At 43.1% G+C, this 26,846-nt stretch overlaps 1 protein-coding gene and 1 long non-coding RNA gene across 6 annotated transcripts; both read right to left on the reverse strand.

Moving 5' to 3' along the window:
• Nucleotides 1-453: 453 nt before the first annotated feature.
• On the reverse strand, nucleotides 454-3,610 carry LOC123154043 (uncharacterized). Of its 3 annotated transcripts, none has more exons than XR_006476624.1 (5): nucleotides 3,184-3,610; nucleotides 2,619-2,784; nucleotides 2,385-2,517; nucleotides 1,826-1,902; nucleotides 454-951 (listed from the first exon to the last, which is right to left on the reverse strand). It is a non-coding gene; the product is annotated as an uncharacterized lncRNA (long non-coding RNA). The 3 variants fall into 3 exon arrangements; XR_006476625.1 differs by having other exon boundaries at nucleotides 1,826-1,905; XR_006476626.1 differs by having other exon boundaries at nucleotides 2,385-2,520.
• Nucleotides 3,611-5,006: 1,396 nt separating this feature from the next.
• Nucleotides 5,007-10,560, reverse strand: LOC123148819 (uncharacterized). 3 transcript variants are annotated; one of them, XM_044568315.1, is made up of 7 exons: nucleotides 10,421-10,560; nucleotides 10,183-10,331; nucleotides 9,922-10,090; nucleotides 9,124-9,216; nucleotides 8,674-8,748; nucleotides 8,002-8,085; nucleotides 5,007-7,222 (listed from the first exon to the last, which is right to left on the reverse strand). In XM_044568315.1, exons 1-7 carry the CDS (start codon nucleotides 10,517-10,519, stop codon nucleotides 6,431-6,433), a joined length of 1,461 nt encoding a protein of 486 aa, XP_044424250.1. In that variant the 5' UTR covers nucleotides 10,520-10,560; the 3' UTR covers nucleotides 5,007-6,430. The 3 variants fall into 3 exon arrangements, with proteins under 3 accessions (XP_044424250.1, XP_044424249.1, XP_044424251.1); XM_044568314.1 differs by having other exon boundaries at nucleotides 8,002-8,121; XM_044568316.1 differs by lacking the exon at nucleotides 8,674-8,748 and having other exon boundaries at nucleotides 8,002-8,121.
• Nucleotides 10,561-26,846: the final 16,286 nt, after the last annotated feature.

The following is a 26,846-nucleotide window of genomic DNA, read 5'->3' on the forward strand; positions in this document are numbered from 1 at the left end:
TGCAGGGAGTTCTAGCAGCACATTATACAAGAAGCTATGGCTTGAGCTAGGCTTTTGATCACAGTGCCTTGCCAAGGTGAAAGGATTTACTACTTTCCAGATAGTTATATGGAACATGTATGTGTCATCGCATTGGTGTTTGCTTTTCTTGATGCCCCATAACTAATGAATGAATTTTGCTACTTAACACAAACAATAGCTATTTGGGCTATGTGACACTGCTTGCTTCTTGTGTTAAAATGACAATGACTTTGTTTATGCCGAATACTCATCCGGGTATTTAAAGATCGTCCACATACACATTTAGAACCTGTTAGGGTCCTCGTGTGTGTCAGATGTGTGCTTCTCTAGTATGGCCATGTATTAGTTGACAAATGAGTATCCATGAGAGGGTACCAGTGTACCACTTTACATGCAGTGCTTCCAGCCTTGTAGGCCTCACGAGAAGTCCCTTTGCCAAGCTTCACTGTGATGCCTAACTAACTATTTCACAAACATCTTTGTTAGCCAATAAAAGCAATAGTGAAGGTAAATAAACTCATTTTCGCATGTCATGAGAAACTGATTTCTTCCGGCTGCCCAAAAAAACAGAGTACTAATACACTGAGAGACTGTACAATTGTTCAGACTACTCTACAAATTAATTTCGGAACAGACTAAACATATCAGGATATACACCAGTTGACAGCAAAGAAAATAAATCATCATCTACTAATACTCTACTAAATGAATACATCCATTCACATCTCCAGAATTGTATTATACATGTCAGAGAATGACTAACAGTACTTGTTCTTCTCTGAAAGTTGTCAAGAAAATGCGAAGTGCCTCTCCATGCTTTGAAGCCTCTCTGTACTTCTTGTGGGCAAATGCGAAGTGCCTCTCTTCATCACCAGCTACAGCCGCTCCTTCAGCTGCAGCCATGGAAATTGTAGCCCAAACAAACACACCCTAAGTAATAGTAAGAAATTGGTTAGGAATAATATGCAACGCATATATAAATAACCAAGAGATATGGAAATTCACATGTAGATTTTATTTGATAATAGTTCTTTATCTAAGAAGATACAAAATTCCATGTAACCATATTTCCTACCACCACATAACATATTATGGTGCCATTTCATTAAAAATCATCGAGATTATTAAGAAATGGATGGAAAAGATGAACCATAAAATAAAGTAGCATCTCTATACGAGCATTAAACAAATCACCATGCTGACCTAATAAGCACATACATGTAGCATTAGCACTGAATAGAACATGTGAACATGAATAAACAATGTCATACAATATTAATGCAAGGATGCCATGGACAGATAAAAATGGAAATAGGGCCTATATAAAACCCTCTTTGAAATTCTAACTGGTGAACAGTTTGCGGATGCTTGCAAATTCATTCAATGAGTTATGGCCGAAAGCAGTAAATTTAAACTATTTTTGTTCTGGCGGGGGATCATAATACACACACAAAAAAACACTACTTGTAGATATACATATTGGATATAGACATCATCGAGGCTCCAAATTAAATATACCTCTATAATAAGAAAATTAAGAAAAATCTAATTTCATAGTTTCCATCTTGTCAACATCAAGGGTCAGTGTGAAGCAATGATTTTAGGTAACGGTATGGTTCAAACATTTACTATGTCAATGCGTGTGTGCTATCTCCCATATTTCTACCTTCCAGTAACCACGAAAGATTATTATTCCAAAACTACCTAAGTGAACATCATTGTATGCATATATCGAGAAACAAAGATAAATTCCCATAACTGCTGGCTTGTTCACACAGGATAAATACGTTTTTTGGTACTTTACCTTGGCGAGCATCAAGGGCATTCAGGGATCAGCATCATTCTTAAATATGCCTCCGTCACAGTAACCATGACAGGCACCTGCTGGCAAAATATGAACAATTCAAATTTATCTGCATTCACATGGTTCCGCTGTTCAAGATTTAAATACACAAATTTGACAAAGCATGTTGGAGAGCAGGAAACAACTACAGGTTTCTGAGGTCACAAAAAATCACTCCTTAAATAGCATATAGGCTTCAGGCCAGATCTGTTTTCTTTACAAAATTGTCTTGTTGTGTTCATGCAATAGTATGCATCTAACCCTAGGCATTTAAGTAACCAAATTACTGTGAATAATGTTTGGACCCATATTTATCAATTCTGATACAGCCGAATCGAAGCCACTGAATCAAGCGGATGCTATGAGCTGCAAAGCTAAAGAGAATATGTTACGACCATTTGTTTATCATCACAAAAGCAAGTATTTAACCAGCTAATAATACATCATAATATGTGAATGAGCAGTAATGAATTGGCTAGGCTGCTGCACATTGCAAGCAAAGTCTGCAGAAGAATCAGACCTTACAAAAGGTTGGGATGTTGGGTTCGCCGCCTAAATACTACATCATCTATCTGCACCTCCTCTTGTGGTATCTAACTGCAGAAATTTCACCTCGGTCTTCTTCCACTCTTAGCTAAACTTATTCTTCCTCTCTTCTATGTCAGAAACATCAAGTTTAAAAATCCATATATTAGCAAAGTAAAATATGAGTGAGGAAGGAAGCAAGAGAGGGAGAGAGGGAAGAGTGGAGCACCTAGTTGGCCGTCTCATCCTTGTTTTGGGTCATTCCTAGAGCTCCCCTCGATTGAACTGTTCCCGGAGCTCCTAAGCTAGACTCGGCGTCAAGTTTGTGCCGAGGGCCAACGTCCCAGCCACGGCCCCATACACCAGTTGAGTGAGTCGGGATTATAGTGATGCTTCTGAAACACCAAAGTCCTTATTACATATGCATCTTGCTGCAATAAAATCTAGATGACATAAATTTTCACAAAACATAGATGGTAACTGGCTACAGTTGACACCATTGATCAGATGTAATTTCGGTACCATGGTCAAAACTGATAAAACAGAAAGGGTAGAACAACCACCTACAAAATTATAAAGGAAAAGAAAGACAGGAACAGAGTCAGTCATGAACAAAGCAACAAGGTATCAATAGACCAGCATGAAAGAGACTTTCACCGAAGAAGAAACAACTCATACACATATTTTTCTTCCCACAATCCTTGCAAATCGGAGGAACACAAACAAAAGAGGAAGATATCGGGAGAGGAGAATGATGAGCAAGAGGGGATCTGGAGATAGGAGGATAAACCAACCACAACCACGGCGCCTCGCTGCACCATCCCAGCAGGCCGGCGTCGCTGCTCCCCCACCGCTGGCCTCCTGGGCCTCCCCTGCTCCACCCCAGCGAAAAGACCCCGCCTCCCCAACCATTGGTCGTGGGTGGAGAAGGGGCTGTGGGGTGAGCCGCTGCTCAGCGTCGGACAGAGACGATGGAGGTGGAATATGGGGACGGCTGCTGACGAGAGAGGATGGAGGAGAAGGGGAGGGGTGCTGCGCTATGAATCCATGGGAAAGAAAGCTAGGGTCCGTGGAACGTCCGCCCGTATGAAACAATCCCCACGCTGGGAGGCGGAGCAGCACAGGAGGGTTTCCTCCTCTTGGTCAGCCACCATGGCTGCTGTGGGTCGGCACGGGGCTGGAGAAGGAGCTGGGCGAAGATGCGGTAGGCAACGGGAGGTGGCAAGGTGCGGGAGGCCATGGGCGAGCGGGCAGGAGGGGCCCTTTTTACCGCTGTTTTTTTTCTTTTTTTGAGAAACTACCGCTGGTAGTCTAGGGTTGTTCACCCCGAGCGATATTGGCCACGGACTGGGGGAGGGTTGCTTAACCCTTCGCTGCCTCGTGGGCCAAGGATCATATGGGTCCAGTAGCGGTCACATAGAAAAAAAAGTTAAACTTTACATCAAACAGTAAAATCCAATGGTGAAAAATCATTGAGCCTGTCAATCGGATGGCCAACATGTGTGCGGACGAGAGAGGCCTCAGATAGGCGGGTTGCCCAGCGTGATTTATATGTTCGATAACATGGAGGTTATGGAAACCATGAACAATGGAGGACGGTCATCTAGTATAGCGATGGCAGTGTTTGACAATTGTTATTTTTTAGCATGTGACTTCCTGTTACTAAATTTGAGCATTATAATAGAAGAAGCAAATAGGGTCGCACATGCGCTTGCTAAGTTAGTTAGATTTTCTTCATCTTTGAACTGGTTTGAGGAGCCCTTGAGTGAAATTGTATCCCTCCTCATAAACCATGTACTTGCTATCCCAAATGAATAAAGTTTCTATGTTTCTTTTCAAAATAAAAAAGGTTCAGCCGACAGTGCACGTGCACCCAACGGCGGAGCCATTCCCTTGTGCATCTTTCTTTATTCCTACAGCTTCCTACTCTTTAGTCTTTACTACTACTTCAAGACAGTCGGCAGTGCACGTGCACCCAACGGCGGAGCCAGAAACGATGTGTGTGTGTGTGTGTATGTCACTTTTCACCATAGTTTCCAGCAGGATCTTCTGCAAGCAACGCATATACTTCTGTTTGCCAACATGATGTGCGAAAGAAGAATGTACAAGAAGCCACATAACTCTTTACATATATAATCCTATTAGGTCTTCAAAAATATTCTGCATGTTGGGGGGAGCTGTGGCCCCTGCTGGTCCCCCCTGGATCCGTCGTTGAGTGCACCATTATCTCTTACCAAGTTCTACATGGTAATGCTTTTGGGCAATTCTAGCTTCCTGAAATGCTATTTTTGTGGCGAGTGATGCTCTCATTCAGCTATATAATCATTTTGTAGCTATAACCTCCTCCATTTTGCTTATTTCATGGTAGTAGTTTCACCTCGGTGTTCAGATAAAGATGTTAGAATGGATTTTCTATATGCATAATTCCACAGCTAGGTGGCACCAATGAATAACAGTATTGACATACGAGTATGAGGCATAATTCAACAGATGGGTGGCACCAATGAATCACAAGATTGACATACGTATGAACTACAATTCACAATACTGTGCTAAATTCTTGTCATCATGATGAAAGCACATTATGGAAATATCATGAAATAGAAATATTATCATATAAAGTCAAGGAATGGAATAGAGTCAGCGAATGTAGCATATTCATTAACAATTCCATTTACAGATAAAAAATGAATAAAAAGGAAGATTACTTCATAATCAGTGATTCCGAAGCAGCAGCATATTGATTCATATTGTCCTAAAGCCAGTGCTTACACTGCCAATGAAGTTTGGCCAAAGAAACCGCAGAATATTCAGAGCCCTAGCAGTGCAAGGTTTTCATCACACCCAGTGAAACTGTTAGAACTATTAGAACAAACCATATGTACTTCGACAGCCGCACTGGAACTGAACAATCTGAAGTACAGCCTGTATTCTCGGCAAATGGCATTACACATGCATGTGGTGACTCCACCACATGGGATCCAGGCATTGCGTCATATCGGAGATGGTACGAGTGCAAAAACTGGGAAAGTGCTACAGTATGTTAGGTACCACTAATCAACAAGATTTTGAAGTCTTGGGATCAGCACGTCTCTGGTGGTGTTGTACTTTTTTTTGAGGACGAATGGCAGGTGCTCTGCCTTTGCATTACAGATAGAGAATGTACAAGGGAGTTGCCATTAGGCACAGTACAAAAAATTAGCCGTGGACATCAGTCTAGTTCAGGTGGCGGTCTAAGTAAGGCTACCCTTAAATGGTTGAGGTCAGAGATAATCAAGGAGGCAACATCGTCAGTGGTTCAAGCAACATGGTTGAAGATACATTCCAAATGTTCCAGGCGAGGTACATGGCTTGCTGGGCGTCTTGCTTGTGGGCAGAGGTGTGGCGAGCCCACCAGTCTTGAACAGTTGGGACCTGAATGTTGTTGTAGCTGGTAGCAGCATCTTGGTTGGGGTGCAGTCTACAGTGCAGCTTGAATTACACTTCGGCAGTAAACGGACAGTGGCAGAACAGGTGAGCCGCGGTTTCAAGTGTCTGATCATAGAGAACATGTGTCTTCGTGGTCGCAGCCTCTTGCTTGTAATCTGTCAGCAGTGGGAAGCCTATTTTGTGCCAGCAGCCAAATGAAAAATCTCACTTTTTCTTCAGCCTTGATGTGCCAGATTTTTTCCAGGGAAGACTGGTCAATGGAGCCAAGAAACTACAAACTGTAGGCCAAGGAAGCAGAGTAATGATTGGTCGAGGATGCCTTCCAACCATGCTGGTTGAGCTGTACTGAAATAATTTTCAGCCTACTGAGACATGCCGGTTTCCCACTCACTTAACTGTGGATAGGGAAATTCTACATCATATCCCGTGGCATCCGGAGGAGATTCTATTGGTGGCGCTAGCGGTGGATCACCAACTTTATCAGCAAAAACATCGTCGCGATACACATCCCGGGATAGTATTCGGATCTCCCTGAAGATCTCCTCTGCTGACTTTACCTGACCATCCATAACATTTTCAATTGTGTACTCCTCGTTTTCTGAAATATACTTGTCAACCGCTTTCATCGCCTGTTTGGAGTAGTAACCATAATTCTCTACCCAAAACGAGGGGGTATGAGTTCTTATTGGCCGAGCCGCACCAGCTGCAGCAACACCGGCTGCAGCAGCACCGGCTGCAGCCGCACCGGCTGCAGCCGGTGGCTTCAGCAGCACCGGCTGCAGCCTCAGGTTCAACATCCAAAGTGGTTCGCGTATCATCAGTCATGGACTTGCAAACTGCTTCAAAAACTGACTGGAGGCGGGCTGATTCTGACAAGTGAATGCTGACAATCTTGATAGCTTGTCTAAGAAGGTCTGTGCGCCTTCCATCTGACTTGCGTATCACATGAAATGCGTGACGGAGTGCATCAACGCCAATCCACGTGTCCTTGACGTCGTCTCCACCAAGACCGCCATAGGTATAACTGCTTGTGAACGAAAGAGTTTGATGGTCTTCATTTATTATGTATAACCACCCTGTGACATCTGGTGCCATGACAAATGTTCCCAACTCATTTCTCCAAGCTCTGGAATACAGGTCTCTTGCTGAAAAAGACATGCGCAATGACGCTTTGCAATGCTGAATTATCACATGGAATGCCCCAGCTCCTCCTGCTGTGTACACCTTGTAGCCAGGTCCATAACGCTTGGAGAGATCAACTCGCTTGCCATAATCATAAGAATTCTGGCGCATTTGCGCTATTACACTTTTGAAGCTTAATAAGACTTCTTCAAAACCATCATCCAAACACAGAATGGCTATGTTCCTTGCCTTCAAATCTTCAATTTGATTCATTGCCTTCCTCTGCAAAAATGATCAAAAAGATAATTTCACAATTTGCATTTGATAGTGAAAAAAAAGGAATACATGCATTAACGTCGTTAACTAATGATCCTTGCTTAGTGTGCCTAGGCTGTAAAGAAGCCACTGGGGTGATTCCATATCTTTCCTTATCGGTTTAAATAAAATGAGAAAGCCAGTGAATTGCGGCGAACTGTAACGCAAATCAATGAGCAAAAAGCATCTAGCGTGCACTAATGTTAGTAACAATTGTTATCAGAGTAGCTAGAGTTGATGATCCTGAGCGATGTCAGATCCTGGCCATAGCAACTCCCACACTCCACCTCACCAGAACCAATGTCAGTCCCCTTCGTCGGCGCCGAATGTCCACGTTACCATATGGCTTGTGGGCGGCATCAAGTATTTGATCTTGACGCAGACAGACAAAGCCGAGTGGAGCCTCTTCATGAAGGTGATGTTGCAAGCTCACGGCTTCTAGGAGGCGATTGAGTATGGCAGCATAGAAATCAAGGAGGATTGCATGTGATGGAGGCCATCCTCCACTTAATGCCGGAAGAATATAAAATAAATGTTTCTCCAAATGGTAAAACAAAATATGAACAAATTTCACAGGTCAAGATAACTCTAGTACTACAGCATTTACAATTTTCCTTGGAATTTTTAGATCATTAGAATTATCTAAAAATTAGAGTACATGTACACCCCAGCTCAAAAAATCACTCTGTTTGACAATTATTATTTTACAAGATTTTAAGAATAATATAAATTCTGTGATTTCATACCTGCTTCCTTGATGAAAAAAATCTATAATATTGCAACTGAGATAAGACATGGCGTGAAGAGAACATCTTGTTCAGCAGTTTTCTCTGATACATTAGAATGGATATCAAAGGATCATGAACCTGCAACATAGAATTATCATTCAGATGAGATACACTTATATTGGACTGTGGAGGTGAGTGTAGGAGTCTAGCCCAAGTTGCCCATGTGTGCTTGTACATATCTATACGTACCAAGGATAGGAAGGAGTGATTCCAGAAATTAAATACATATGGTGAGGTAAGTTTCTTGATAGGAACAGCAGGCAACATAAGATTTTGGAGTTTGATTGGGTACAAACTAGATGATACATATGAGTATAGTTGCAGTATAATTTGAAGATATTAAATTATTTGGAACATGAATATTTTATGAATAATATAAGAACTAAAACTTAAAATACATATGAGTTATTGTATTTAATTAATAGGGTGAGTCTTTTCCTATGCATGTCATGTGTGCATGTTGAGAGAAATATGTTAGTGGGGGCTAGCTATTTAGATATAAAAGAGTTCCAGCACAGCTCCCACGCCATAGAAAGATGATCAAGCATCTAAATATAACAAAATGTAAGGAATAATGTGCCAAATGATAACCAAAAACATGATGATCATCATAAAGATCAGAAGGAATACTTGTAACTTCAGAACGGTAAAGTGAATGCATTTGATGCTCCCCTTGCTAATATCCGAAAGATCCAACACCATATCCTATAAGAGGATAAACTAGACAAGTTAAAACTGGTAAACCTAACTGTGAGAAGTGACCCGTACAAAAGAGCTAAAGCACATACAAGATGTAAAGCAACAACACAAGAAAGGGAAAGTGGACAGGCCAACTCTTGCTGAGAAAATCTAATGGTCCTAGGTCCAGCTTATTGAATTGGAACACATCAAGATTGAAAAAAAAACAAGCATGCCTAAGATTCATGTATCTTGGGGAGAACCCTTACGCATGAGAAACATACTGACAACTTACAAATAGTTAGCATATCAACAATTAACTACAAGGTTGACTACTTATAATGCCACAGTTTAGTTGTTCAGAACAAGGAAATTGTGTCTAGCTATTTCAGAAAGAACTACCTTAGTACACATGAAGCCTCTTTCAAAATCAGTGTGAATTGCACCAGCAGCTTGCGGGGCTTTAGTTAGACACCTGATCTGCCAGCACTTCACCTAAAAAGAGAATTCAAGCAAAACTAAGACAGCAGAAAATTTTCAAATGTATCCAGAAACTCCTACTTGAAACTTCAGATATCAACATATACATCTGAACAATCTAATGTTCCTCCACGTTTAGGACATAAACAGCCAACAAGATGCAATGCTGACAATTCTTATTGATATACAACAGCGAAGACTTATGTTCCAAGCAAATTGGGGTAGGGCAACCATAATCATTGATATGTTAAATAATAATACACAGATTATGAAAGAAAAATGGTATTATTTTCATTTTTCAGATCTTATTAAATTCTTTACATATTGATTATGAAAGTTAGAGATGTTTGAATTGCACCCAGAGGGCAGTAACCGATAAAGAGCAATACTGATGTACAAAGAACAAGCACATGAATTTTGCACAGCAAAATTGTAACAGGTTGCTGCTATGACATGAATCAATACGGTTTCAGCAGTTTAAGAATCACTGCATACTCAATCATGATGCCATAGATTTTGTTTTAACTTACAAATTACAGCTATGGCAGAATATAGATGTAAGACTAATTCTCATAACTATTTTCAAAGGTGTATAGAAATTTCACATAGAAAAATCACAGTAGAATGCCAATTTAAGAACAATATGCTCATGCATATAATAAGAACACACCCATAATAGATCAATGAATAACAAAAATGTAAGCAAGTTGATCAAATAACCTTTTGTGCCAGTATAATTCCACAGATGCTGTCAAAATTGGGAGGCCCTAGGTCCAACTTATTGAATTGCTTCTCACAACAAAGTTCAACATTCATAATTGTAGCATCAGCAAGGTTACCAATGTAATGAAATCCATGTGAGTTGCCTCCAAACTTCTCAGGTAGAAACCTGAAACAAGCATGAGAGGTCGATCAATTTTAGGACTGTGAGTAGGTAATCGGTAAATCCCAATGATTAATTTAAAACCACTACTAATCTACCTTGAAGGTGAGCAAAGAGTAGAAACACTAAATGATCTACACTTCAGATTATTCTTGGGGCTCTTGCTATCAGATGCGGAAACAAAAGAATCCTCAAGTAGCACCTTCACTCCATCAAACGCATGACCAAAGAGATCCTCAAATAGCACCTTCCGAGAGAGAAAATTGTTAAAATTCGAGATGGGGTCTTAATTGTGTCTTATAAAACAGTAAATAGAGCAAGTTGTAGCAGCATCACCTCATCCTCTTCGGATCGCGTATCATCGCCGGGCAGTTGTACGGTGCCCTGTCCCCGCCACCTCCTCCTAGATTCACGGCCACCTCCGCGCTCCTCCATGGCATGGTCTCCTCGTACTGGATCTGGTCCCTCCTAGCCAGCGTGATCGAAGCGGCGTACCGTCGCAACCAAGTAGGACCCTTGTAGCCGCACCTCGCCGCGACCGCCGCCTCCACCAGCCGGATCTCCCTCGGACTATTCGCCGGCACGGGCGCCCCCGCGCGGCTCACCAGCTTGGAATTTACCTTGAGAGTCGACAGGTCCGCCATGAACCCCGAGCCGTCGGCGACTCGTCCTACCGCTTGCTTCGTGAAGATGCGCCCACGGGGAAGGACGGGCGCGGTGTAGGTGGCGTGGCCACATCGCACCAGCGCGGTCCATGCGCCGCGCCACGGCCATGGACCCATGTCGCCGCGCCGCCGTCTCTACTCCTCGGCAAAACCCTCTTCTTCTCGGGGGTGAGGGTGGGGGTGGGGAATGCGAGCGGAGGGAGGAAGGTGAGGACCCGGGGCAGAGGTGACGAGAAAGAGGCGGTTCCGTTTAGGCTCTGGGGGCGAGTCAGTCTCTGGCTAGACTTGGTGCATGGAGCAGGCATGCCTTTCGCCGTCAGATTTATAATAGAGCGTCTGTGATTGTGGAATACTGGCTATGCCTTGGAGGTGTCGCTGGACTAGGACCAGAAGATTCCCGCCCGGGCGCCTACCACTTTTCTGACACCTTTGAGGAGTCTGGTTCTTAGCTTGCTACGCGCGGTGCATGGTCTGGGACTCCGAGATAAGAGGCCATGCCATGGAGCAACAACCATTTTCCGTAGAAACGGCGTAGCGGTGTACATCGTCATTTTGCGTCCTTTGCGTATACCGGGCAAAACGGGGTGTACCAGCCTTGGTGCCAGAAGTGTTGTTGACTCCTTGAGGCCACCCCTTGACCGGACCGTGACCCAAAGAGCCAAGTACTGCAGCACCTGTCATTTTGAAAAAAGGCTAGGCCTAGAGGGTGCGTGCACGCAGAACCATCTAGAGACCGATGCATATCACTATGATAGTACCAATATTACCCTTTTTTTATGAACTACCTATATCTCTACACTTAAAAAATGAGTTGGTGATAATGGTGTGTCTGCCATCTTGCAATATGGACCGTCTAATCTATATCTGACGACTAGAAAGCAAATGGTGACAATTTTGCAAAAAGATACCCTCACCTCTATCCACATTTGCAGATAAGGCCTTCTGTCGTGGAATTGTCACGACAGATGTCCTAGCGGCCATCGCAACTAGGAAGTTTAAAGGGGTTAATCGAGACAAAGGACATGAGAGGTTTATACTGATTCGGCCCCTTACGGTGAAGGTAAGGCCTAGTCCAGTTGATGTTGTATTGCTAAGTTTCGATGACCAAGGAGCGAATCCGCTTGCTTGGCTATCGATTTGTTGTTTTCTGTCCTAAGCCGCCGCCGGGTCGTCCCCTTATATACACGGGTTGACGCCTGGCGGCCTACAGAGTCCCGGCCGGCTCATAGAACGTGTCCGGCTCGGTGACTTCTTTTACACACCTTTCTTTACAAGTCTTCCTTTACATATGGCGGTTTACAATATTGGGCCTTAAGCCGCCTCTAGGCTTAGGCCTTTCTACAATCCTCAATAAACTATCATCCTGAATATTTACTGGGCTTCTCTTAATGACCCGCCATTAGGGTTGACCCGGCCCCTCCTAGGCGGGTCATACCTGAAAGTTATATTCCCAACATTAGGCCCCAGGTTGATTTCAACCTCGTTCTTATCAACCTTCAACACTTAGATGAAATCCATCTTCCTCTGTCAGTAAAATCTTTGTAACCCGCCATAATGTCATCTTCCGAAAATATGAAAGCCTGTTATGACGTCATCTCCAAAGGATCTTTTATCTTTAAATGTCTTCCGAGAATCGAGGCGTCCGTTTAGCTGGATAACCATTATTTGGATCTTCCTTGATTTTTGTGCCTGCCTGTTCACTTATCCCCTTATAAATAAGCATGACCAGGTCCTTCCTCATTCTTCCCTCTCTTCCTCTTCTTCCTCTCGCAACCTCTCTGCCTCTCGAGCTCCGCCGCCGCCGTAGCGCTCACCGTTGCCCTCAACGTCAGCCGCTGCATCACCCTGAGCTCGTCCAGAGAACCACGGCGACTTTCGCAGTAGATCTGCATTCGTAAGTTCCTCATTTTCCGTGCACTTAGATCTGTATTAGGGTTGCGAGTTCATCAATGTTCTCCCTGTTCATCATGGCCCTTCTTGTAGTTTCTTCTCAGTACCCTCCTTTGATCTAAAAAGAAGTATAGAACTTACACGGTAGCTGTTTCTCATCCATTTTAGACGCTAGCAGATCCCCTTCTCCTGTATAAATGCCTCTTTAGAACTGACGAACTCCTCTGCGCCCGTTTTTAGGTCTAACTTTATTTTTCTTTTTCTGAACCATTTTGATCCATAATAATAACCATAGCTCGGGAAACATGTTTGTCTCAACACTTAGCCAATTTTGATTTTGGCAACCTTCAAATACTCTTTAGTCATGGCGGCTTATGACTCCGGCTTAATTTTCCTTTATATGTCATTAGCCCTTATTTAAGCCGCCATTATTCATCTGTATCATGATCCTGCAACTTCATTAATAAATTGAACTGGCAAATTACTTTCTTTTCAGCTTCCCCTTTTTCATCATGCCGTCAAAAGCACCAACAGTCTGCAATTGGGTCCCCTCCACAGTAACTAAAGACACCTTGAAAGATTTTGTCACCATTGGATTTTTGCCAGAGAAAAACATTATGTCTTATCGTGCTCCTAACCCGGACGAGGAACGGCCTAATCCCAAAGACGGTGAAGTTATTGTCTTCACTGACCATATGAATCGCGGGTTTTCACCACCCGGCTCAAAGTTCTTCAGAGATGTTCTTCATTTCTTCAAACTTCACCCTCAAGATCTTGGACCCAATTCCATATCCAACATCTGCAATTTTCAAGTTCTCTGTGAGGTGTATCTTCAAGAGGAGTCGATTGTGGAACTCTTCAGAGAGTACTTTTATTTGAACTGCCAGAATGAGTGTACCAACGGCCCTAGCTTGGAACTCGGTGGAATCTCAATTCAGCGTCGACAGGGCGCCGTCTTTCCCTTAATAGTCTTACCGAGTCATCTCAAAGATTGGAGTCGGACCTGGTTCTATTGCCAAGATACGTCACCAGCCAATGAAAAAAATATTGTCTGGTTATCGCACGGATCGTCTGGATTCCAAGTTTGTTCTCACTGATAAGCTTACTGCTGCTGAACACAAGAAGCTTATTCCATGTATTAAAAGGATTCAAGCTTTATTGGGGAATGGCTTAACCGGAGTGGATCTGATCCGTTGCCGGATCTCATGGCGGGTCATCCCTCTAAGCCGCTGATCCAAATTGATGTATGAATATGCTGGAGGCCCAGACGATTCTCTGCATCACAGCTCTGTACAACTAACTGAAGAAGACATTGTTGCAATGTCAACCATCCTTGTGAATGGAAAATATGAGGACTGCAGTAAGGTTGGGTTAAACCCCTTCTTCAAACTTAACCCGGCACCAGAGGTGGAAAACCCTTGACCTCTTTCTCTTTTTGTGTTTTCCTCAGTAGTTTAAAAACTTGCATGACCTTTTATCATGTTTATTTGTTTATAGGCCAAATCTGATTTCTGGAAGGCCAAGTATGATCATGAAGCTGCCAAGAAGGCTAAAGCTGCTGCCATAGCCGCCAGGAAGACGACCCTGAGGTCCAAGAAGAAGCGGAACACTGCTTCGGACCTGTTAAAGCTTGATGATGTTTCTGAGTCGGAGGTAGCCCTTGCCTCCCTTGGGCAGTTTTTTTAATAATCTTATTGACACTGACTATTTCCAGGACGACACGGGGGCCAGCCAAGCCGTAGAAGAAGAGGTAACTATTTCCTCCGACTCAGCCCCTTTGCTAAGACAGAAACTTCGACTGGTAACCCGGAAAGTAAGGTTTTCGCACCCTTTGGCTTATTTGGACCCTCATTTTCTTTTGAAAGAATAGCAACATGAGAGCCGTCGTCAGGTCCGGACTAATGATGATGGTGAACCGCCTTCCGTTTTACAACAAACTCCTTGAAAACACCAGAATGAGGTTTCTTTCATCTTTGTCTTTTGCTTCCATTAATGGATCTATTCCCTTGCATTACTAACTTTTATTTTACCTTTGTAGGAGGTTTCTCGCTCTTTTGGCGACTCATCTCAGACTCAATTTCCGGCTTTCAAGACTGCCCCTGGGTAAGGAAAATCATCTTTCCTCTGTATCTTTAAAACTACATCATTACACTAATTGTCTAATAAAATCTTTCTTAGTGGTCAAGCTAAATCCAAGAAGGCCAAGGTGATTAAGCCGACAGAAGACCCAAAAGCTCATGCACCTGATTTGGCCATGCCAACTCCTCCCTCTCAAACTGAAACAACAGAAGACCCGGCTGTTCATACTCAATTGGACCCTCCTGAGCTGTCAGTCGATGAGACCACCCTTAATCCGACCATTACTGAACCATTGATACGTCTCGAACGTATCTATAATTTTTGATTGCTCCATGCTATATTATCTATTGTTTTGGACATTATTGGGCTTTATTTTCCACTTTTATATTATTTTTGGGACTAACCTATTAACCGGAGGCCCAGCCCAGAATTACTGTTTTTTGTCTATTTTAGGGTTTCGAAGAAAAGGAATATCAAACGGAGTCCAAACGGAATGAAACCTTCGGGAACATGATTTTCTCAACGAACAAGACCCAGGAGACTTGGACCCTACGTCAAGACACAAAAGAGGAGGCCACGAGGTAGGGGGTGCGCCTACCCCCCAGGCGCGCCCTCCACCCTCGTGGGCCCCCTGTTGCTCCACCGACGTACTCCTTCCTCCTATATATACCTACGTACCCCCAAATGATCAGAAACGGAGCCAAAAACCTAATTCCACCGCCGCAACTTTCTGTATCCACGAGATCCCATCTTGGGGCCTGTTCCGGAGCTCCGCTGGAGGGGGCATCGATCACGGAGGGCTTCTACATCAACACCATAGCCCCTCCGATGAAGTGTGAGTAGTTTACCTCAGGCCTACGGGTCCATAGTTATTAGCTAGATGGCTTCTTCTCTCTTTTTGGATCTCAATACAATGTTCCCCCCCTCTCTTGTGGAGAACTATTCGATGTAATCTTCTTTTTGCGGTGTGTTTGTTGAGACCGATGAATTGTGGGTTTATGATCAAGTCTATCTATGAACAATATTTGAATCTTCTCTGAATTCTTTTATGTATGCTTGGTTATCTTTGTAAGTCTCTTCAAATTATCAGTTTGGTTTGGCCTACTAGATTGATCTTTCTTGCAATGGGAGAAGTGCTTAGCTTTGGGTTCAATCTTGCGGTGTCCTTTCCCAGTGACAGTAGGGGCAGCAAGGCACGTATTGTATTGTTGCCATCGAGGATAACAAGATGGGGTTTTCATCATATTGCATGAGTTTATCCCTCTACATCATGTCATCTTGCTTAAGGTGTTACTCTGTTTTTAACTTAATACTCTAGATGCATGCTGGATAGCGGTCGATGAGTGGAGTGATAGTAGTAGATGCAGGCAGGAGTTGGTCTACTTGTCTCGGACGTGATGCCTATATACATGATCATACCTAGATATTCTCATAACTGTGCTCAATTCTGTCAATTGCTCAACAGTAATTTGTTCACCCACCGTAGAATACTTATGCTCTCGAGAGAAGCCACTAGTGAAACCTATGGCCCCCGGGTCTATCTTTATCATATTAATCTCCTACTACTTAGTTATTTCCTTTGCTTTTTTACTTTGCCTTTAATTTATTTGCATCTTTATCACAAAAATACCAAAAATATTATCTTATCATATCTATCATATCTCACTCTCGTAAGTGGCCATGTAGGGATTGACAACCCCTATTCGCGTTGGTTGCGAGGATTTATTTGTTTTGTGCAGGTACGAGGGACTCACGCGTAGCCTCCTACTAGATTGATACCTTGGTTCTCAAAAAACTGAGGGAAATACTTACGCTACTTTCTGCATCATCCCTTCCTCTTCGGGGAAAACCAGCGCAGTGCTCAAGAGGTAGCAAGAAGGATTTCTGGCGCTGTTGCCGGGGAGGTCTATGCAAAAGTCAACATACCAAGTACCCATCACATACCCTTATCTCCCGCATTACATTATTTGCCATTTGCCTCTCGTTTTCCTCTCCTCCACTTCACCCTTGCCCTTTTATTCGCCCTCTCTCTCTATCCTCCACCTTTTTCTCTATTTGCCTCTTTTTGCCCGCTTGTTTTTTGTTTGCTTGTGCATTAGTTTGTTTGCTTGTCGTTATGGCTAGTCCCTTATCTTCTCCGTTGTCTCCTGAGAGTGAAATTCTAAATTTTAAGCAAAGGGAGGGAGAAAATCTAAAATATGCTTGGTATAGAATTTGCAATGCTCAAAATAGATCTACCAGGAAGCAATCTACTTCCGTTCTTCTTCGCAATTTTTATGTAGGCATAACTCCCTGGCACAGATATATCCTTGATACTATTACCGGAGGGAACTTCTTGGGTAGCCATACTTTTGATTCTTATAATGCTATGATAGATTTGTTTGGCTCACCCCCTCTTTTGGTTAATGGAACTGTATTAACTTTGGAGCATGTAATGCAAAGGCTCGAAATTATTGAAAATAAGGTTGCTACCGTAGAGTTAATTGAAAATTTGGATAAAAAGATTCACAACCGAATCTCTCAATATGGATCTAAAGTAGGAGTCACTTTGAAAAATATTGAAGAGAAAGAACCCATAGTTAATGAGAAAATAAATCATGATTCCACTAGAATTGACAAACTTGAGGATATTATTACCAACTTGGGAACCGCTTTTTCTTCCGTAAAGAACACTCCAAGTCCTCCCGCTAAAATTGCCAAGCTTATGTATGTCCTAAGAATAAGGGTGAATCCTCTAGTAAGGAAAACTGCGGATCTCAAATCTATAAGTGTTCATCCCAATCTTTTTGCTATCATTAAGGAACAATTTGTTACAAATGATTTTTTCGATCTTGTGCCTAAAAATTTGATAATAAATAAAAATAAAGAAATTCCTAAAGATGGTAGATGTCTAATGAAGAATTGCCTACCAAAGATGGCAATACCTAGATCTATCCTTGCTTGTTATGCCTAGCTAGGGGCATTAAGCGATAGCGCTTGTTGGGAGGCAACCCAATTTTATTTTTATTCCTTGATTTGTGCTCCTGTTTAGTAATAAATAATTTATCTAGCCTCTGTTTTGGTTATATTTTTGTGTTTAATTAGTGTTTGTGCCAAGTAGAACCGTTGGGAAGACTTGGGGAAAGTCTTGTTACACTTGCTGTAAAAAACAGAAACTTTAGCGCTCATGAGAACTACTGCCATTTTTATTTGGAAAGTGCTATTTAGTTAATTATTTTTGAAGATGATTAATAGATAAATTCCTCACGTCCAGAAATTTATTTTAGAATTTTTGGGGTTCCAGATCTTGCGGTAGCTACAGATTACTACAGATTGTTCTGTTTTTGACAGATTCTGTTTTTCGTGTGTTGTTTGCTTATTTTGATGAATCTATGGCTAGTAAAATAGTTTATAAACCATAGAGAAGTTGGAATACAATAAGTATAACACCAATATAAATAAAGAATGAGTTCATTGTAGTACCTTGAAGTGGTCTTTTATTTTCTTTCGCTAACGGAGCTCACGAGATTTTCTACTTTAAGTTTTGTGCTGTGAAGTTTTCAAGTTTTGGGTAAAGATTTGATGGATTATGGAACAAGGAGTGGCAAGAGCCTAAGATTGGGGATGCCCATGCAACCCCCAAGATAATATAAGGACACCTAAAAGCCAAAGCTTGGGGATGCCCCGGAAGGCATCCCCTCTTTCGTCTACTTCTATCGGTAACTTTACTTGGAGCTATATTTTTATTCGCCACATGATATGTGTTTTGCTTGGAGCGTCTTGTATGATTTGAGTCTTTATTTTTTAGTTTACCACAATCATCCTTGCTGTACACACCTTTTGAGAGAGCCATACATGATTTGGAATGTGTTAGAATACTCTATGTGCTTCGCTTATATCTTTTGAGTTATGTAGTTTTGCTCTAGTACTTCACTTATATCTTTTAGAGAACGGTGGTGGATTTGTTTTATAGAAACTATTGATATCTCATGGTTCACTTATATTATTTTGAGAGTCTTAAATAGCATGGTAATTTGCTTAAAATCCTAATATGCTTGGTATACAAGATTAAAAATAAAACTTTCTTATGAGTGTGTTGAATACTATGAGAAGTTTGATGCTTGATAATTGTTTTGAGATATGAAGATGGTGATATTAAAGTTGTGCTAGTTGAGTAGTTGTGAATTTGAGAAATACTTGTGTTAAAGTTTGTGATTCCCGTAGCATGCACGTATGGTGAACCGTTATGTGATGAAGTCGGAGCATGATTTATTTTTTGATTGTCTTCCTTATGAGTGGCGGTCGGGGACGAGCGATGGTATTTTCCTACCAATCTATCCCCCTAGGAGCATGCGTGTAATACTTTGCTTTGATAACTTGTTGATTTTTGCAATAAGTATATGAGTTCTTTATGACTAATGTTGAGTCCATGGATTATACGCACTTTTCTCACCCTTCCACCTTTGCTAGCCTCTCTAATACCGTGCACCTTTCGCCGGTATCATACACCCACCATATACCTTCCTCAAAACAGCCACCATACCTACCTATTATGGCATTTCCATAGCCATTCCGAGATATATTGCCATGCAACTTTCCACCATTCTGTTTATTATGACACACTCCATCATTGTCATATTGCTTAGCATGATCATGTAGTTGACATAGTATTTGTGGCAAAGACACCATTCATAATTCTTTCATACATGTCACTCTTGGTTCATTGCATATCCCGGTACACCGCCCGAGGCATTCATATGGAGTCATATTTTGTTCTAAGTATCGAGTTGTAATTGTTGAGTTGTAAGAAAAATAAAAGTGTGATGATCATCATTATTAGAGCATTGTCCCAGTGAGGAAAGGATGATGGAGACTATGATTCCCCCACAAGTCGGGATGAGACTCCTGACGAAAAATAAAGAAAGAAAGAAAGAAAAGAGGCCATAAAAAAGGGAGAGAAAAGGCCCAAATAGAAAAATGAGAGAAAAAGAGAGAAGGGACAATGTTACTATCCTTTTACCACACTTGTGCTTCAAAGTAGCACCATGATATTTGATGTCTACTACACAACCTTCTTCTTGTAGACGTTGTTGGGCCTCCAAGTGCAGAGGTTTGTAGGACAGTAGCAAATTTCCCTCAAGTGGATGACCTAAGGTTTATCAATCCATAGGAGGCGTAGGATGAAGATGGTCTCTCTCAAACAACCCTGCAACCAAATAACAAAGAGTCTCTTGTGTCCCCAACACACCCAATACAATGGTAAATTGTATAGGTGCACTAGTTCGGTGAAGAGATGGTGATACAAGTGCAATACGGATGGTAGATAAAGGTATTTGTAATCTGAAATAATAAAAACAGCAAGGTAACTAATGATAAAAGTGAGCGTAAACGGTATTGCAATGTGTGGAAATAAGGCCTAGGGTTCATACTTTCGCTAGTGTAAGTTCCCTCAACAATACTAACATAATTGGATCACATAACTTTCCCTCAACATGCAACAAAGAGTCACTCCAAAGTCACTAATAGCGGAGAACGAACGAAGAGATTATGGTAGGGTACGAAACCACCTCAAAGTTATTCTTTCCAATCAATCCGTTGGGCTATTCCTATAGGTGTCACAAACAGCCCTAGAGTTCGTACTAGAATAACACCTTAAGATACAAATCAACCAAAACCCTAATGTCACCTAGATACTCCAATGTCACCTCAAGTATCCGTGGGTATGATTATACGATATGCATCACACAATCTCAGATTCATCTATTCAACCAACACAAAGGACCTTGAAGAGTGCCCCAAAGTTTCTACCGGAGAATCACGACGAGAACGTGTGCCAACCCCTATGCATAGGTTCCCAATGTCACGAAACCTGCAAGTTGATCACCAAGACATACAACAAGTGTTCTTAAATCTTTAAAGACTCAATTCGATAAGATAACTCCAAAGGGAAAACTCAATTCATTACAAGAGAGAAGAGGGGGAGGAGAAACATAGGATCCAACTATAATAGCAAAGCTCGCGATACAACTCGATACTAGAACAAAGATGACTCTATATGAATGCCTCCGGTGGTGTACCGGGAGATGCAATGAATCAAGAGTGACATGTATGAAAGAATTATGAACGGTGGCTTTGCCACAAATACGATGTCAACTACATGATCATGCAAAGCAATATGACAATGATGAATGTGTCATGATAAACTGGATGGTGGAAAGTTGCATGGCAATATATCTCGAAATGGCTATGGAAATGCCATAATAGGTAGGTATGGTGGCTGTTTTGAGGAAGGTATATGGTGGGTGTATGATACCGGTGAAAGGTGCACGGTATTAGAGAGGCTAGCAAAGGTGGAAGGGTGAGAGTGCGTATAATCCATGGACTCAACATTAGTCATAAAGAACTCATATACTTATTGCAAAAATCTACAAGTTATCAAAGCAAAGTATTACATGCATGCTCCTAGGGGGATAGATTGGTAGGAAAAGACCATCGCTCGTCCCCGACCGCCACTCATAAGGAAGACAATCAATAAATAGATCATGCTCCGACTTCATCACATAACGGTTCACCATACGTGCATGCTACGGGAATCACAAACTTCAACACAAGTATTTCTCAAATTCACAACTACTCAACTAGCATGACTCTAATATCACCATCTCCATAGTTATGTCATGTCATCCTATTTACATAGTCTCATATTTTGAACTATGTCTTTCCATCTTTTTTAGTTAGCCATCATAATGTGAAATTGTGTCATGCTATCCTGTTTAGTTAGCCATCATATATGTGAAATTGTGTCATTCTATCTTGTTTGGTTAGACAACATAAATATGAATTATTGCATGCCCTCTTTTATTCCCCACTATCCATTGCACCTGTCTATCATACAATGTCTATACTTTCAATTACTTTTCTTGTTTATCAGCCATTTGAATTGGAGAGTGTGATGGTAGTATCTAAGGGAGTAACAAGATGGTCTTCAGAAAAGATAGTGCTACCAGTTGATGCAGATAGAACCACGGTTGTACTTGCCCAAGGACCAGATCCACCACACATAACCCAGACTCTCGCAGATTGTACCCCTACCCAGTTGGACAGAGAACCAGCTACACCCCTTCTAACCCCAACCCCGGCAGATAGTAACCCAGTTCTAGTTGACACAGCACCGTCTCCACCACAAAGCACCCAAAAACAAGCAGTTAGTAAGGGAACTGCAGTGCCCAATGCATGAGGGCCACCACTCCGAATCCCAACTCAACGCTTAAAGGAGAAGAAGATTTGTTCTCAGGCCAGGTTCTGTAGCTATGGTTCATACTCCTTTGCTCTTGCATGACTGTATTTACTCATACCAACTATTTTCAAATTTGAAGGATGGAATTGAAACTCCAATGGTGCAACAAGTATGTTTTAAACCTGTTTCTTTAACTGGTTTGCTGTTGTAACATGCTCTATGTTGATTTCAGTTTCAATTGAATAAACATTTATGTTCTCATGTCATGCACATTATGAGTGTTGTTATTGCTCTATAGTTACCCACACTTATATTCTGTCTATTCTGCTTTGTCTTGAACAAATATTATTTGAACCGTGTCTCTATCTTGATTTGGCAACAAAAACTAGAATGATATAGACCATAAAGTGACCATGGTACATAGATATATGTTTGTTTCATGCTGTTATCCTGTCCACTTTACTACTGAACTCATTTACCAAAATGAGTTTCATATACAGCATGGTAAACATGTGATGTGTCTGCTTGTTTCTCTTTTAGAATGCGGACAAAATATTGGAGAACGGTACCGCGTTATCCAATGGTAAAGGAAGTAATGCAGATAAGGTTCAAGATAGTGAGACATCCCTGTTGGTCTCCAAGAAAGCTGATAAAAACTATCTTGACGAAAGTGAGGGAATCCAAAAATCTTGTCTTGATGTAGTGTTCAAGTTACTGGCCACTACTACTGGCACAAGCTCTTCGAACTTGCTGCCTGAATTAGTTCGTCTTCTGGAGTCTCAACTTCAAGTTCAAAGACATCGATCAGATGTGCTGCGACAGAAAGCTAAAGGACTGAGGAAGTCCCTACAGAATTCAGATGCATATTTTCTGGTGCAACAACAAGCGCTGGAGGATTTAAGTGCCAAACAAGAGAAAGTTAATAAGCTTGCTAAGCATCTTGCCAGCATTATGGGTACCCAGGATATTGTTTCTTGAGATCTTCTGAAGTGGTTTCAGTTCTGGATTTGTTTTGCTGTGGTGTTTATTTGCGCTGGTTGCCAACTTTGACAACCAGTATATATGATATGCTGCTTTGTTCCCTATATTTGCACTGGTGGCAAACTTTGATGCCCAGTGGATGTATTATGTGTAATAGCCGTGATAGCCTAGCGTTAGTTGCTTGCTTATTTATTTCCTTGTTGTCTTGTTTATTTGTTTGCTTGTAGTCATTGTAGTTCTTTTTCCGCGGTTAGCTAGTGGCTGTAATAACCTATTTTTTAAAACTAGGCCACAATAACCATGGGCTAATATTTACTGTAGTGACACTGGGCCTCCTACTGGCCGTAGAAACAATGGGCCTTCTACGGGTCGTAGAAACAATGGACCTTCTACGGGCCGTATTATCAATGGGCCTTATACGGGCCGTATAATCGATTGGCCAAACATGGGCCAAACAGACCGCATTATGGCCGTAAACAGGCTAGAGTTGGAATCGTCCGTTCATGGGCCGACCATAACAGGCCATCGTTAATATGCCGTATTTGATGACGCTATGAAATCGGCCCAACGTATTAACGGACCACAAACGGGCCGACTGTAACCACGGGCTGAATTTGGCCCCAAGGAGAAAATGACAGTAACGGGCCGTAAGTAAACGAATGCTGGAAATGAGCCCAAGAATAAATGGGCTCTGAGAAGGCCGAAAGATAACATGGTTTGGAAACGGCCCAACGGAATAACGGGCCGTTAATGGGTATAAAGTGATACATTGTTCATTACGGGCCAGTTTCACCACGGGCCGTTAATGGGTGTAAAGTGATACACTGTTCATTACGGGCCAGTTTCACCACGGGCCGTTGGTAGGCCAAGAGTTACATAGGGCCTCATATGGGCTGAAAGACGTCATGGGCCATACATGGGCCAGAAGTGAAAACGGGCTGGAATCATATTGGATGGCCCAGATGACGCTACTGGGCCTAATTCGGATAGGGCGTAATGGGCCTTGGGTTAGCGGGCTATAAATGGTCTATATTCGAGCAGGCCGTTAACAGGCTTTCCATGGGTCGGCCCGCCAGCTTTTGACCAAGTCAAACGGGCCGGCCTTTTCACAGGAACGGGCCTCTGTTGGGCCGTGCCACGTGTCGACGTATCATAGGCGCCTTCCGTCCAATGAGTGGTTGACATCTGTCCCAACGATGAGCCGACACGTGTTTCCTCCAGCCAATGATGATTTTACACGTGGAAAATCCCCATTGGTCGGGGCTGTTAACGGGTTATCGGATCCAAAACCCGACCCGATAGCTTAACGGCGTTCCGTTACGGTAGATGCCACGTGTCCGTCACCCTTGACGAAAGCACTTCTGTGATGCGCGATTTATCGTCATGGAAGTGGACACTTCCGTGATGATAATTTTGGTAATGTCATGGAACACTTCTACAATAGCACATGTATGACTATCTTGATTCTGTCATAAATTTGTCATGGATGTACATGCATGACAAAAAAGCGACCTACTGTGACAAACACGTATCATCACGGAAGTGTATTTTTTTGTAGTGCATGAAAGAGTCGGTTTACATCTACAAGCCTTAACCCACCTATGGGCCTTGGGCCTTCGTAAAGCGCCACCATCCTCATGTCTTCATGGGCTTCTATCTTCATGGAGCTAACCCGGCCACTCCTAGCCGGTTTACCTCCGGTAATCATATCCCCAACATGATCCAAGTGATGTTAGTTTGCCGAATCCTGCCATGCCAGCGCAGGTCTCGCCACATGTGGGAGCTTAATCCAGAAGGACCACAAACCCCTAACACTTCTTCGGCACCACACATGAAGGGATGTGGAAGTTATTTTTTGGGAAGCGAAAACATTGGTCGGATACTACCGAGGACGCTGGCCTTAACTGCAACTGTTCAGACACCCCGGTAAGAACTTGGCTCCCGAACACTTTGTAATTATGTATACCATAATATGATACTGAGCAAGCTATCTTCTTCCAGGGCTGGACAAAGAAGGCGGAACTAATTATGTGTTCGGCCCCTCTGCCCGAGGGCCCAGCGAATCCTGTTCTAACAAGGATGTTGGCCATGGCACCATATCAGATGCCTGTGAAGGATGGCAGAGGACCAAAGATGGCCCCTAATCCAAGGGTGCATCGGACTTTGTGTCCGGAGGGATCAAAATCCCCTCATCCGAAGACAAAAGTAAAGGGGGGGGGGTCCACTGTCTCCTTACCTCCTAGGAAGAAAAGGGCCGCCTCCGAAGATTGGGAGAAACAGGCTCCTACGCGAGGCCAGATGCCTCAGGTGGGTGGCTCGGGCTTGGAGGACGTCGAAGCGCAGCTCATGACGAGGACAAGCCTCTGGACAAATCGTAAGTGAACAAGGCTGTTTTAAACATGTCCCGTTCTTTTCTTATAATGCCTGGGATATATATTTTTTGCAGCTCAACATGCAGTGTTCCTCAACAATCCTCTTCCTCGGGGGACCTTCTCCCAGAGATGATGGAAAGCGAGACGCCCCCACCGGCCTCTCCGTCCAATAGGGCGGACAACTTCGAGGTGTCGTAGCGGAGGGTCTCCCCCAACCAACAAGTGGTGCAAGGGATGATGAAGATGTTACCCGAAGGTGATAGTTCGGTGGCCCAGGGTCCGGGGAACAACAATGAGGGCCCCGAACAATCCGGTATACAACCGGATACGAATGAACGGATCCCTTCAAAGGGTGGCCGTACTCCGACGGTAGCCTCCGAAGACCCAGAGGCACCGGATATCTTGACGAACATGCTGCGGCAGGCGTCCATCTCAGAGGAACATCATACCTTGATGGGTACGGTGGTTGAAAAGGTCCTGTCCACGAAGAGCGGATTGTACGAGGCCTTTGCGAGCCTACTAAGAGGCTTCGAGGTTTGTACTATAATATGTGCAATTGTGTTTTATTCGCAATATACACCTGTGTATAGATAGTAGCCCCTGAGACTCGGGTTGGCTTCCCATGGGAGGCGAACGGAGGATCAAGAAGAAATATTCAAGGACTAATCTGATTAACTTTAACACAGTCTGCTTCCCCTCTGGCTACTTCCCAAACTACGGACCTGGCCGAGCTGCAACGGAAGCTTGATGTGGCCGGGGATGACATTGCGTTAATCAATATGCGTCTTGATGAATCGCAAGGTATGTATTCGGGGCAGTCCCTTCACATACATTGTTGTGATATAAGCATGATGCTGAAAGTTATGTATTGTAATATGCCTGGCTGCAGATGGTGTTGCCGCCGTTGAAATTCTTCGGGCGGAGCAGGCCCGGGCCAAGGAGCAGGCCCGATGTAGTAATGCGGCTGTCGAAAAGGCATCGGCTGAGCTAAAAGCCGAATGAGCTGCTCGGCGTCAAGACGAGGAGAAGATATCCACGATGGCGCTCGAACTAAAAAATGTTGCTAGCTGCTGTGAACTCCTTGAGAAGGAGAATGAAGCCAAGACGGCTGAAATTGACAAGGCCTTACGAGAGGAGAGAGAAGCGCGGTCTGAATCCAGAGCCGCCCGTGAGGAGATCCGGCAAGCTAGGGAGATTGCGGCTGGTGAGCCATTTTTGCTACAGACTAAGTTCGGCGATCCGAACTATGCTCAGCTTAACCAATTGTGGAGTTCTCCAGATGAGTTTTTAGACTTGCGAAGAGTTCTTCCGATGCAGTGCAGTTTTACCAGGCGCGAGAGGGGTATGCAACGGGGAAGCTTTTCTTGTCACAATTGGGCGCGTCGAAGCTCCCCCTGTTGCTGAATGAGCAGATGTCCCAGTGGACCGAGTTTCATAGGATATCCGGCGCCGCCATGAAGAACGTCATAAGCCGGTTATGGCCAACTGATCCTGTTCCCGATAGCTACTTCGGCTTGGTGCAGCGGCTCGTTGACGCGGTGCCACGTATCGACACTGTG

The sequence above is a fragment of the Triticum aestivum genome, chromosome 7A, assembly GCF_018294505.1.
Source record: "Triticum aestivum cultivar Chinese Spring chromosome 7A, IWGSC CS RefSeq v2.1, whole genome shotgun sequence".
Classification (NCBI taxonomy): Eukaryota; Viridiplantae; Streptophyta; class Magnoliopsida; order Poales; family Poaceae; genus Triticum; species Triticum aestivum.

Excerpts from the sequence above, each read along its gene's own strand:
- LOC123148819 (XM_044568314.1), bottom strand. The coding sequence starts at position 10,519 with ATGGAGGAGCGCGGAGGTGGCCGTGAATCTAGGAGGAGGTGGCGGGGA. Across the intron at positions 10,332-10,420 it reads CGCGATCCGAAGAGGATGAG|GTGCTATTTGAGGATCTCTT; the intron begins GTGATGCTGCTA and ends CTCTCTCGGAAG. Across the intron at positions 8,122-8,673 it reads TTACCGTTCTGAAGTTACAA|GTTCATGATCCTTTGATATC; the intron begins GTATTCCTTCTG and ends TCTATGTTGCAG.